Genomic DNA, 14643 nt, shown 5'->3' on the forward strand with positions numbered 1-14643 from the left:
TAATTTTTTGTGGGAATACAAAACGAATGAATAAGATGTCATCTCAAATCAAATCAAATCAAAATCTTAAAACAATTTTGCTTACAATTAATAAATAAATTTGAAATTATTGTTTTTTATTAATTCTATTTAAAAGAACATTTATTCGTAAGTTTAAAAATAAAAATAAAAAATTAGTTGTTAAAAAACTTGCTAACAAAGAAATAAAAAACAAATGAATTTTGATTAATAATTTAGTTATGTGAAGATGATGTGGAAAAGCAATTACTCCCTCCGTTCAAAAATATAAGGTATTTTTTGAGGAGTTTGATGTTCAAAAATATAAAACATTTTTAATCTTTCAAGATGTAATCATTATCTTTTTTTAAAAGTGCCCCTATTGATAATGACTTTATATTTATTATAGGGTGTTTAATAGGGGTAAATATTAAAAGATAGGGTTAGTTGAAAAAGTAGGTGACTATTTTATTGGGATGATATTTAATTAAAAATATCTTACATTTTAAACAGAGGGAGTATAAATTAAACATGTATATATTAATATTTTGAAAATAAATATATTACACTCTCTCCATTCAAAAATATAAATAATTTTTTGAGAGGTTGAATATTAAAAAATATAAGATATTTTTTTATTTTGAAGTGTAATTGATATATTTTTTCAAAAATGTCATTAATAAACAAATTATTTTATATTTATGTTTGAGTAAAATAATCAATTAAATAAGAGTAAATATGAAAATATGATATTATTTTGAAAATAATTAACTAATTTATTAGGAATGAAATTTAGTTAAAAATGTTCTATCTTTTTTTAATAGAGAGAATTTATTATTTTAAAATTATTTTCATTTTTTGTTTTTAAAAATAAAAAATTTATTGTTTTTATTTTATTTTTATTTTAAAATTAAACTATATTTGATTATTAAAAATTATAGTTACCTTAATAAATTTTTATTATTAATCACCACTATTAACTGTTTATAACCATTATTTGCAATCCATTTTTTTAATTTTAAAACTTTTTTATTGATATAACCAAATGATTTTTTATTTTATTTTGTTTTAAAATACATTTTTTAAAAAAATTATATTATAAAATAATTTTTAAAAATAAAAAAATGAGAATAAAAATCAAGTCTAACATTTTTTAAAAAAGATAATTAATATATATACTAGTTGAGATGGTTGTGAAACATGCACATTTACATAGAAGCATGACAAGCAAAGGACATGCTCGCTCGAGTCCTCGCTTCTCGGTGTCGCCTCTCTCCCAACACATATAGAGTTAGGGCCAGCGAAAGCTTTCTGCCACATCTTCCCAAAAAACAAAACAAATTAAAGAGTCACGTAAATGCAAGAGACTTTAGGGAAAACCACGTACTTCAATCTTCATTTGGAGTTTGCAGAAAACATACTTGCATCGTGTCAAACAGATCACTCAGCTTGCTTCTGCCATATTTGACCTTTTCACAACCCATGCACCCAACAAGGAATGGATAAAAATAATAATAAATCAAGTAATACAATATGAGTTTTTAACTAAACATCCACATTGCAGGATATCAACAATTATAAAACATTAGCTAATTGCCTGGGGTGGAACTAGGTTATGTGTGAAGGAAGAACCTTTTTTCCCCCCCTTTCCTAAAGAGGTATAAGTTCCATATTTATAGCATGTTTCTCAATCATGGCTGCATTTAGAAACTCTTTAAGTTGTTTTAACTAAATTTGGACTCAAGCATGTTGAGAGAGATGAAGAGAAGGGTATATAAATACTAGCGTCAACAAATTTAAGAATTTTCTTTCCTAATTTTGTTGGTTTATATATAAGAGTATATAAATAGTAGCGTCAACCAAATTATATATTTTTTTACTACTTTTAGGAGTTTTTTCTCCTAGTTTTCTTTCCTTCATAGCTATTTTTTTCAATCAAAACAAAAGATAAATGTTGGTAAGAGAAAACATGTTAATAAAGTCTGTATATCAAATAAGAGCATAGTTAAAAAACTTATTAAGTATTTAGGAAGAGCTAACATTTTCAAAAATTTTCTTAATTTTGACAAAAGAAGTTAAAATTCCTTTATAAAAAAGACGGATGAGGTGCATGTACATTTATAGAGTCATTTATTTAGGATTATGCAACTCAACTTTAGGCCCCTTCAAATCTCATACTGGTTCTACCCTTGCTTGCAATTTACAGCTGCATTATTATATAAATAGGAAGTGGAATCTTACACCTCCAATGAACAAATGCAATGTCGTGTGTCAATCATAAGGTAAATTTTTTTTTTGGACTGGTTTCCTTTATAATAGATTAGCACTAACTCCCCCGTGCATTACACGGAAAGCATTTAATATAAATATCATTATACATATATGAGTGATTTCTAATACCATGGTCATAATTAAAAAAAACATACACAAGGAAATAAACCATGCATGATAAAAGAAAATAAATATGCATCTTTATGTGTGAAAGCCAGTCACAACAAAATGATTACTAAAAATACTCAAGCTATAAAGCACATGATATTGCACCCTAATATTCATAGAATATAAATAATAATCCCTCTATCCCAATAGACAAAATAACACATACTAATTATCAAAGGGATTTGGTACTGACTACTGAGTCCTGTATTCCAGATATAATTCATCTATATCCTGTCCATCCATTGGTATATACTATTTTGTGTATTCAAGGGCATTAAATAAAGATATATATTCCCTCCATTTCAAAGTATGAGGAATTTTTTATCGGGTTGGATGTTAAAAAATATAAAGCATTTTTAATCTTTTAATATATAATTATTGCATTTTTAAAAATTTTTTCTATTGAATAAATTATTTTATATTTATTTTAAGACAAAGCACCCTATTAAATAGGGATAATATGAAAAAATAGAGTTAATTTAAAGACAATTAATTACTTTATTAAGATAAAATTTAGTTAAAAATGCCGTACATTTTAAACGAAAGGAGTACTATTTTGTGTATTCAAGGGAATAATTATTTTTTCATATTTTCTTAATAAAAAAATTCTTAGATAAACCCATTGTAATCTATAGTCTACCTAATAAAAATATAATATTTAGACAACATTAAATATAAATTAATTTTAACATCAATGATAGTAAAAAAAAGGTAATAAATTAAATAGGCATTTTATTTTGAAAATAAATTTATTAAAAATGATGACATATAAGATTTTATTTAATTGAATTAGTGTAATTTTATTGGATGAATTAAAGAAAATGTGGTGCACTAAGTTTATCTACAAAAATTTATTCTTAACAAAGCAAACTTACTCTCAACCTGATGAATACGAAATACATTAAAAAAAAAAATTCCTTGTTGAACCATTTTGTGCAGTTACGTTCATTTTGTGCAGCTGTATGTATATATAAATCGGAAATGGAATATCATGCCTCCAATGCAATGCCGTCTGTCAATCGTAAGATAAACATAATTTTTGTTGATTTCCTTTATAGTGAGTAGCACATTGGTTTCAGATATAATATAATTCATCTATGTCCTGTCCATCATCGATCGATATATATATTGAATTTAATTAAGAGCATTAAGTAATGGCACAACAAAACACTGTTCTTTTAATTATTTTTCCACATCTTCTTAATAATGCAAACTTGCTCTCGACCTCAGATGCGGAATACACTTTAAATTTTTGAAAAAATATATTTACAAATCCTTACAACTTCACTCAATTTTAAATAAAGTCCCTACAATGTATTTTGTTTTACTTGAGCCCTTATAGTTTAACCAATTAAGTTTTTTAATCCCTAAAAGTTAAAACCCTTACATTTTTCATTTCAAAAAAGGAAATTAAGAAATTTTATATTTTTATTAAATGATTATATGAGATTAAAATTAATTATATAATTTTTATGACTCAAAATTTACATAATTAGGTCATCTTCTAAATAATTTTTATATATGTAAAATTTTCATAAAAAATTATAATAAAAATATAAATAGTGGATTAAATCAAATTTTCTTTTTTTATTTAGGCTAAAAATATAAATTAAATTTTCTGCAAACTTCAAGAATATTTTTGTTTATAAAACTTAATAATTTGTTATTAAATTTAACTTTTAGGGATCACCGTGTGTAATAGATGAAATTATAAGGGCTTGATTAAAAAAATGTAGGGACCTAATTTAAAATTAAGTGAAACTATAAGGAATTGCAGGTATATTTTCCCTAAATTTTCCCTTGAACCATTTTGTGCATTTACGTTTGTTTTTTAAGATTCAAAGTTAGCATACATAATAATCTTTGCCTTCTAGGGTAATATGTATGCATGCATGTCATGTTCAGTTGGATAGAGTTGTGAAGCAGGTGGGCCAACGCCACAAAGGCTTGAGTTTTTAAGCTCAATTTAAATGAGCAATCCGTCAGGCTTTGCCCTTATTATTAGCTATAGAATTGGAATGGATTGTACGTACATATGTGTTTGGGCTTCACAATTAATGACTATAAATTAAACATTATATTTTTATCATTTTGTAGCAAATGTATATGCATAAATGATTCATCTTCTTTATCTTGACTCTGTGACACTACGTGTTGAACACCAACCCCACATGGGTGTGCTGAGTTCGCATTCGGTATTCATCACAATGATGAGGTGATGGGTCGTGCTCATCAGGGTTAGGTGCAATCCTAGGCCTCCATTTTAACTTTATGTAATCCCTGTCGTCCATTTAAATTAATTTTTTAAATTTTTTAATATTATATTTATTAAAATAAAAAATATAAAAAAATTAATATTAAATATGGACAATTTATAGTACACTTAAATGGTTAATTTATAAATTTTTTAATATTAAATTAGGTCATCTAAATTATAGCAGAGTTTATTTGTATAGTAAAGTTATAAAATTATAAATTTTTTTAATATTAAATTGGATTGTTAGATTAAATTTATATTGACCAGATTAATAATAAACAGATATATTAAAATTTTAAATTTTTTTATATTTTTAAATTAATAAATATAATATTATAAAAAATTAAAAAATAATTTAAATAAACGACATAAATAAAAAAAAGGTTGAAATAAAGAATCAAGATTTTTCCTAGCTGCGATGAGCACACGCACCGAATGCAATTCCTGGGTGCGCTTGTATGGGGGTACGCACGGTAATTAATTGGCTTCAATAGACAGACTACAGACTACACTGTTATATATATGATCCCATATATCCTTTGCCTGGTCAACAAGCTGTAATTAATGAAGAATATCTAATATTAAAATATTCCAAACATGTTGCATTTACCCACTTATAGCTGACATATTGCACCATCACGTGGCCTGAAGAGAGGGATCTTAAGGATGAAATCATTCATGAATTATGATTATTATATCATTTGCATTGATATACATTGCATCTGTTTAACATTACACGACATGCAAAGGCAAAATTTTGTTAAACAATCCCTGACAACCACTCTATATAGCTCCATATAGAGCAGGTTGACGATGGAGATTTATAAAGTATAATCATACAATTTAGAAGCAGCACGATGCGGGTGTTGTGAAACTTTATTGGCTTAATTTAATGCTGTGTATTAGCTTCTAAAATTTCATATAATTTTATTACATTTTTTTTAAATTCTAATATATTTTATCTCAATTATATATATTTTAATTGCTCAAGTTAAGAAAATATATATCTTGTTCTAGGTTTGTATATTTGGCTTTAATTTGATATTTTTAAATTAAATTTGTATTATTTTGATTTGAAATTTGATTAGATGCATTTATGAACTTTGCTGATACTTTTGGATGAAAAAAAATCAAGTATGTAAAGGCTAAACTTCGTTAATAGCAAAAACAGTGCACAATTATCAAAATCATCCCGAAATCATGATTTTTGTTCGCAACTTTTGCCGCCGTTAGCAAATTGCTTTATTTTATTTATTTATAAATGCTTGGGTAAAATGCATATATGCTAGGAGCTCAATCAAAAACGCATTCTTCTCACTTTAAGACATATTAGAGCTTGGTTGTACAATGGTTTGAGCATTAAAAAAGTTGGGATCAAGAAATTGAAGTTTTGAAAACACTTGTAGCTCATTTTCTTTTGTTTTTATATTCCTCTCTTGTAATGTGAAATGAATCCAAATATTTTGTGTATTTGTGATTTGTGGAAGCTTATGAGTAATTAAATTTTTTATTCTAAAATTATTTGAAACTCTTATGTGGATTAAATCCAAGTTTCTCATTTCTTTTTGTGATTAATGATATATATATATATATATATATGTTTATTTTACTCTTTTTTTAATGCTTTTAAGTAATTGACCATCATTTAAACGTTAGATTCACTTAATTGATACTTGAGATGATTAGGTTGAATGTAAAACTTGAATAAAATAATGCAAAAACTCGATATTCGCATATTGAATGGATAGTTTTGCTAATATGATAGAGATATACTTATTAGCTTTACATAGCCACGTTAAGATTAGTGTTTAAAATTGAATTTTATTAATTGTAACAAAACATTGGATAGTTGATTTAACTAAACACTTCTTCATAACTTAAAAGAACTTGTCCAAGTATTTATAAAATGAGGTAATTTTGGTGCTATGAGACATAAGGAGGATAAATAATCCTAAATTCTATTCTGTATTTAAAGTTTGTGAATTAATTGCTTTTCTTTATTTTCTAGTATTAATGTAGCTTGCAAAATTATCTTCATTTAATTATGTTTTGGCTCAACTTGATTAAATTCACTTAGCCTTTTGTTTGATATTTGTTTTTAAACAAACGTTCACAGGGATGATAATTTATTCTCATTATATTACTTGACACTTGCTATGATCAGTGTACTTGCAGAATGCAACAAGTTTTTTGTGCTATTGTTGAGGATTTGACATTGAAGATCTTTTGGTCAGCCTTAAACCAATGATAGTAAATTTTTCTTGAGTGTTGTAAATATTATTTTTTGTGTTTGTATTTCTTCTTGTTACTTGTTTTCTTGTATTCTTGTTTATGTTTGTTCTTTTTGTGTATTTTTGTCTTTTCTATTGTTTGTTTCTTGTGCCAAGAATTAATTTGTATTTTAGTTGAAGTCAATTGTTTGGTCCCAATTGTCGTCGATTCAGTCCTAGTGAAAGTCGGTCATTCAGTCTTATTTGTCGCCTGTGTTATAGTCCCAGTCGACATTGACAGTTTGGTCCCAATGAAAATTAGCTATTCGAATTGTTGACTTTGACTAGGAACAAACTGCCGACATCGTCCAAGTTTCTTTTAAATTGAAATATATAATTTAAAATTTAAAATCTTACTTTACATCTAAATAAAGTATTTTAATATTATAATTTAAAATTTTTTATACTATCCAAATAAATAATTTAAAATTTATAAATTTTAAATGTGAGATTTAAATTTAAATTTTTAACTTAAATTCCCTCGTCCAAATACAACTTTAGATATGATTGATTATAAAGCTAAAGAGATTTTTAACAAAAAAAGGTGAAGAGATCTTGCTTAACTTTTACTAACTGCATTGCCAACCCCAAATGCGACCAGACTCATTATGATGCTAAATATGCCAAGTAAATACTGCTCTGAGCTTATTTATAAGAAACAAAACTATCATTTCTTTCGCATAAATAAGCATGATAGAGATCTCGCTTAACTTTATTTTTGACATCAATGTTTATTTTACTTTGTAGAAAAGAATGAATCCCCTCTCGTGGTGTTTTAGGCATACACACGCGCATGGACCTATATCATGCGAAAATTCTAACAAGTATCATTCTTGAGGCTGAATGGGTTATTTATGAAAATTTTGCACAGTGCGTACGTATGTACGCGCACAAGTTAAGATTGAAATTGGAGGTTTAAAAGTAATTTTTTTAATGTGTAAGTAAATACTGAAAATAAAAAACAAAAACAAAAATAAAAGATATGTTCGGTTTTTGTTTTATTTTTTATTTTTAAAAACTGTTTTGCAATATAATTTTTAAAATTATTTACACAATAAAAAAAGTCTATTTCATTGTGTTAATTTGAAAACAATTTTAAATTTAAAAATTAACTGATAATAATAATTAGTGTTTAATAGTCATGATTTATAATAATCATTAATCAAGATGATTGTAATTTTTAATAATCAAATTTAATGTACTTTGAAAGTGAAAATAAAATAAAAATAATTTTAAAATGTTACCATTTTTTATTTTTAAAAATTTATAAATAAAAAATATTTAAAAAATTAATTTCAAAATATTTATCTAAATAAACTTTTAATTTTTTTATTTTAAAAAACAAAAAAAAATGGAATCACCAAATTACCCCAATTTTAAAACACCTTTGAAAGTGAGACGTGGGATGACAATGCAATGCAATTTACGAATTTTCCAGCCCCGATGAGGCTAGTTCGTTTACTAGAAGGAATAACCTATCAGGCAGAAGTCCACATTTCCTACACAGCAAGGCCAACAGCCGCCATTATTGGTGCCAGTAAAGCGTTTTCCTCCCTATTTCTGGCATTATTCGCTTCGCTGCACCGAACGTTTCCTTACGATCCACAGATCTGAGTGGTTTCCCTTCTCTTTCCTTGTTCTGGTTTTGGGGTATCGATCTCCAATCGGGTTTTAGGGTTTCACTTTCTCCCGAGGCGTTTCTCGTCATCCTGCTCTGAATTTGCGTTTGAATCTGTAAATGTGGTGTTAACAACTTGCTAATTGCTCTTAGAAGATGGGGGAACTGGTTCCAATTTACTATAGCATCGTCGCTTTTTTATGCACTAGCGGAGCTATTGCTCTGGCCGTTTTGCACATTTACAAGCACCTCCTCAATTACACGGAACCTACTTATCAGCGCTTCATTGTTCGTATAATTTTTATGGTCCCGGTGAGTGGTTCCATGGCAATAATTTCTCTGCCTCTGATCATTAACATTATCATTATTCATAATCTTAATTCTGTGGAGGGCAAGTTTCCTTCACTGGAATTTCTAGAGCCCTGAACAAGGGTTTATCCTGTTCGTCATCCATTATATAGGACACAGAAGTGGACACTTTTGAAGCTCTCTGACCGAAAGCTATATTCACTTGAGCATTAAATTTGGTCATGCGTGAAGATGGTAGTTTTCAGATTTCTTTTCTCAGCACAATATCTTTTCTTTTTATGCTAAAATCAACACAATTACTTTTCTATTGCATGCATTGTGCTTGTGCTTGTGCTTCCCAATGGTACTTTTATTTGGTTTATTGCTCCTTCTCATCCACTTCCTTCTTTCATATCTCACTGCCCAGTAAAAAAATTACCGTGGGGCTACATTGCCTGGAATTTTGCGACATGTCTTTTTCATTCAATTTTGACGTGTCTAATTTTGTTTTTCCATGACAGGTTTATGCATTAATGTCGTTCTTGTGCCTTGTTCTACCTGACAGTTCAATCTATTTTAATTCTGTTCGGGAAGTGTAAGTTCATCTATATTTCTTTATACTTTGCATCTGTATTCTATAATTATATCTGAATACTTCGTTGTATGATTATAGTTATGCGGATGGAACGTTTACTTCTCTGTTCTTGTTTGTTTGACCTGGGAGTGACTTGTATATATGGTGACAGTTAAATTGAATGGTTACACAACTTTTATACTATTAGTCTACATAAATCATGGAGCAACTATGACTCAGAAGCTGTTGTTGGCGTCATATTATCCAGACATCCATTTTTAGTCGCTACATTGAATTTATTGGTTTGATATTACACTCCAGGTTTGGATAAATTGTAAACTTGAGAAGAGATAAATTGTAAACTTGAATTATGGAGGAAGATATTGGAGTCAAATGATTTTTACCTGAGTAGGAGTAAAACATAATATTTACATTGTAATTTTGATAAAGGGTTAGTGAATAGTAATTTGAAAATGAAATTGAGTGATCAGACCATACCTCAAGCGGAAAAGTTTAGATATTTAGAAACGATTATTCAACAAAATGGAGACATTGATGGAGATATTACTCATAGGATACAAGCGGGGTGGTTTAATTGCAGGAAGGTTAAAGGAGTTATTTGTGCTCGTAAGGTACCTGATAAGTTTAAAGGAAAGTTTTATCAAATTGTTATGAGACCAGTAATTTTACATGGTAGTGAATGATGGGCTTTGACGAGACAGTAAAAGCATAAAGTTGGAGTAGCAGAGATAATATTGTTAAGATGGATGTGTGGATATACACTAAAAGACAAAATTCAAAATAAGTGAATCCGGAAAAAAGTGGGTGTGGCACCTGTTGAAGAGACAACAACAACAACAACAACAACAAGCCTTTATCTCACTAGATGGGGTCGGCTACATGGATCGCAAGACGTCATTGTGCTCTATCATTTATCAAGCTTTTAGGAATATTATTAATTAAGAGATCGCGTTCAACAACTTCCAAGAGTGTTCTCTTAGGCCTTCTTCTACCTCTCTTAATCGGACTCAAAGTTATATGTTCCACTCTTCTCACTGGTGCCTCCCTTGGTCTTCTTTGTACATGCCCAAATCATCTCAACCGATTTTCTACCATTTTTTTCTCGATAGGTGCCACCCTCACCTTTTCGCGTACGTGCTCATTTCGAATTTTATCTTTACGTGTATGTCCGCACATCCATCGTAACATTCTCATCTCTGCTACTCCAACTTTATGTTCTTGCTGTCCCGTTAGAGCCCAGCATTCACTATTATATAACATTGCTGGTCTGATAGCAGTGCGATAAAACTTTCCTTTAAGTTTATTAGACACCTTACGGTCACAAATAACTCCTTTAGCTTTTCTCCAATTAAACCACCCAGCTTGAATTCTATGTGAAATATCTCCACTGATTTCGCCATCATGTTGAATAATGGCTCCCAAATATCTAAACTTTTCCACTTGAGGTATAATTTGATCTCCCAATTTCACTTCCAAATTATTGTCGAATATTCCTTTACTAAATTTACAATATAAATATTCTGTCTTACTTCTACTCAGACGAAAACCTTTCGACTCCAATGTCCTCCTCCATAACTCAAGTTTACAATTAACCTCTTCTCTTGTCTCTGCTATAAGAACTATATCATCCATGAAGAGCATACATTTCGGGATTTCCTCTTGAATATGTTCCGTCAAAACATTTAAAATCAAGTTGAACAAATAAGGACTCAGAGATGATCCCTGATGTAGTCCAATCTTTATAGGAAAATTCTTTGTTTGACCACTAGGTGTTCTTATACTAGTTTTTACCCCCTCATACATATCTTGTATGACTTTAATATAAGCAATCCGTACTCCCTTTTTTTCCAACGCTTTTCAAAGCACTTCTCTTGGTTTACGGTCATAAGCTTTTTTCAAATCAATAAAAACCATGTGTAGATCTTTATCTTTACAACGATACTTTTCCATTAATCCCCTTAGTAGATAAATCGCCTCTGTAGTTGATCTACCTGGCATAAAACCAAATTGATTCTCAAAAATACTTGTCTTCCAAATTGATTCTCAGAAATACTTGTCTCAAATGATAGAAAACGATAGAAAATGATAGAAAATAAGATCATGGGAGGCACCTGTAAGGAGAGTGGAATATATGACTTTGAGCCCTATCAAAAAAGGTAGAGGAAGATCGAAGAGAACACTTTTGGAGGTTGTTGAGCGAGACTTTTTAATTAATAATATTTCTAAAAACTTAATAAATGATAGAGCATAATGGCGTCATATAATCTATGCAGCCGATCCTATCTAGTGGGATAAGGCTTGTTGTTGTTGTTGATATTACACTCAAGGTAGTGTCCCAAAATCTTGGACTAGAGTTTAGTCACGGTCTTGTTAGTCCATTGGTTTTTCTGAGGTAATCTGGACCTGTTGGGGGGTTGTGTAGGTTTTTTCTTTGTTGCATAATTTCCTCCAAACAATCCTTTTCTGAGAAAACTAATATTCTTCTAATTATTAGGTGATTGGGGTAGTCAAATTGAGTACTGATGCACCTGAAATGCACGCATATATTTGGAAAAAGTGAAAAAACACTGCATTTTATCCCTATTCAGCGTCATCTCTCCTCGTCCAAAATCTCCATCAGCTTGTCTCTAATCTAAGATCCGTGCAAACTTTAATTTTCATTTCTAATAGTTTTTGTTCTGAAATTGTAGTTGTAAAATGCCTTCAAATTCTAGGTGCAGTTTCTGCTCACTCATTACGTTCTTCTGTTTTCAGCTACGAAGCTTGGGTAATTTATAATTTCTTGACTTTGTGTCTGGAATGGGTTGGTGGTCCTGGAGCAGTGGTCCTAAGTTTGAGTGGCCGGATTCTGAAGCCATCATGGTATCTGATGACTTGTTGCTTACCTCCTCTACCGCTGGATGGGTGGGTTTCCACAGACCTGATTTTTCTTTTGAAAGCTTGTACGTTTAAAATTATTTTTTGTTAATTTCTTGAACATTGCTCTCGCAAATTCTACCTGGAGAAGATCTTGTTTTATGTAATTTGTTAGGTTGATGTGGCACACATCTATCTATATATATATATATAAGCTTTTTAGAAAATGTAAACCTATACATTCCAGAGAGTTAATGAGATTATCCAACACAGATATCAATATTGTGACAAGGCGGGCATGGTTATGACATCATATTTATTGATCATCTGTCATTTCTGGAATTGTCATTGCAGCCGTTTTATAAGGAAATGCAAGCAAGGATGTTTGCAGTTTGTGTTTTTGAAGCCACTCTTAGCTGCCATCACACTTGTACTTTATGCAAAGGGGAAATACAAAGATGGAAATTTCAGCCCAAAGCAATCGTACCTGTACCTCACAATTATATATACAATCTCATACACAATGGCTCTCTACGCTCTTGTTTTGTTTTATGTGGCCTGCAAGGATCTGCTTAAGCCATTCAATCCAGTCCCAAAGTTTATCATCATAAAATCTGTTGTATTTCTGACTTACTGGCAGGTAATTTTTTATAGACCCGTTTTTTTCCTGGTGCCTTTGTTTTAAGAAAATCCTTAACTCTATCTCTCTGCTGATCCTGAGCAAAAAAAGGATGACTCATTTGATGTTGTGTGTCAAAACATTTTAAGTTCCACTATTTATGGCACATCCAAGAAGACCAAGACTGAATGAAGGAATTTATAGTGATAATGAAACTATAAAATAAAACGCATAAGGCTTATTCTAGGTCGCTGTTAAAAATTTATTTATAGCTTCATCTGTATAACTTGTGGGGACTGTGCATATGTTGCTATCCTGTTCATTCTATATTAGAACTTCAAGATGGGACTCTGTCAATGCAGCGTTGCTTGGAAATTCTACTGTTTTTACTTGAGGTTTGAAGCAGGCTGAACCTTTTTTGTTCACATATTAGGGTGTTTTGTTTTTTCTTGCTGCCAAGTCGGGATTCATTGAGAATGCAGATGAAGCTGCTCAACTCCAAAATTTTATCATTTGTGTTGAAATGCTTGTCGCTGCTGTGGGGCATTTTTATGCATTCCCATACAAAGAATATGCAGGTGCTAATATAGGTGAATCCCGTGGGCTGACAGCTAGCATTGCACATGCGCTAATGATAAATGACTTTTACCATGACACAGTACACCAGGTGAGTCCTTTTTTTATATCTGTGCTTGGGTTTTGACATAGCTAACTATGATTGTGCATCAGGCTAAACGCCTAGCTTAGCAGCATTTCAGTTGGAAGTATTTGTCCCTTAATTTGTTTGCCTTGATGCGCTGATACTACTTGGACTTTTGGCAGTTTGCACCGACTTATCATGATTATGTTCTATATAACCATGGTGAAGGTGAAGAGGGAACAAGAAAGTATAGGTCACGGACTTTTGTTCCAATTGGCCCAGAGATGGACACTGTGAGAAGAAATAAGCATATGTTCGGAAACAAGATCGAGGATGTACAGCTCTCAAATCTTTCTTCTTCCAATACTAGCGCTTCCTCGTATTCTGGACGAGTATCTGATACAATGAAATCTTCCTTGCTTGTGGATATTTCAAATTCTACACCTACGCCGTATGACATGACACTAATTGATTTGGATGAATCCAGTTACCCTGCAAAGGTTCCTGCAGCCGATAAAGCTGGCACTAAGTGACTCGGGGGGTAGATTCAGAGCTCGCTTGGTCGGGAAAAATGTTGTAAGTAGATATAGAAGAGAAGATTGGGTGGTTTTCTAATCATTGCTTTTGTATAGGGAGAAAAGAAATATGAGCCGAGTTGTATTTTATTTTAATTTTGCATTCTGGTAATACATGTGAGCAAATCACACGTCAACATTTATATTGGTGTACATTGAGTTGATAGCCCTCAGTCGGCCTCGCTCAAGTAAATGTCCCTGATTTTGAGCTTTACAATGTAACTAGTTAATTTGTCCTGTGTGCAAATTGTAGATACTCAACTTTATCTTGCTTTAAACATGATATCAGGAACAGAGCAAGTCAATAAGGATTATTTGATTGTTTGTTGATTGATTGAATCTTTTTGCATCCACATTGAGGGTTCCTGATTCCTGTTGAATTTCAAATTAGACATGCCGGGACGAAAGGACGTTGGCATATATAGATATAGTATGTTGAATGACAGGCTCTTCCGTGAATTGGCCAATTGAGGCAGTACTTTTGAGTCT

At 30.5% G+C, this 14643-nt stretch overlaps 1 protein-coding gene across 1 annotated transcript; it reads left to right on the forward strand.

Moving 5' to 3' along the window:
* Nucleotides 1–8394: 8394 nt before the first annotated feature.
* Nucleotides 8395–14493, forward strand: LOC129320445 (uncharacterized). Its single transcript, XM_054965908.1, has 6 exons — nt 8395–8893; nt 9391–9464; nt 12219–12368; nt 12675–12960; nt 13373–13606; nt 13762–14493. Exons 1-6 carry the CDS (start codon nt 8738–8740, stop codon nt 14110–14112), a joined length of 1251 nt encoding a protein of 416 aa, XP_054821883.1. The 5' UTR covers nt 8395–8737; the 3' UTR covers nt 14113–14493.
* Nucleotides 14494–14643: the final 150 nt, after the last annotated feature.

Source organism: Prosopis cineraria, unplaced genomic scaffold (genome assembly GCF_029017545.1).
Source record: "Prosopis cineraria cultivar Desert tree isolate PC_DT_omini unplaced genomic scaffold, ASM2901754v1 PC1, whole genome shotgun sequence".
Lineage (NCBI taxonomy): Eukaryota > Viridiplantae > Streptophyta > Magnoliopsida > Fabales > Fabaceae > Prosopis > Prosopis cineraria.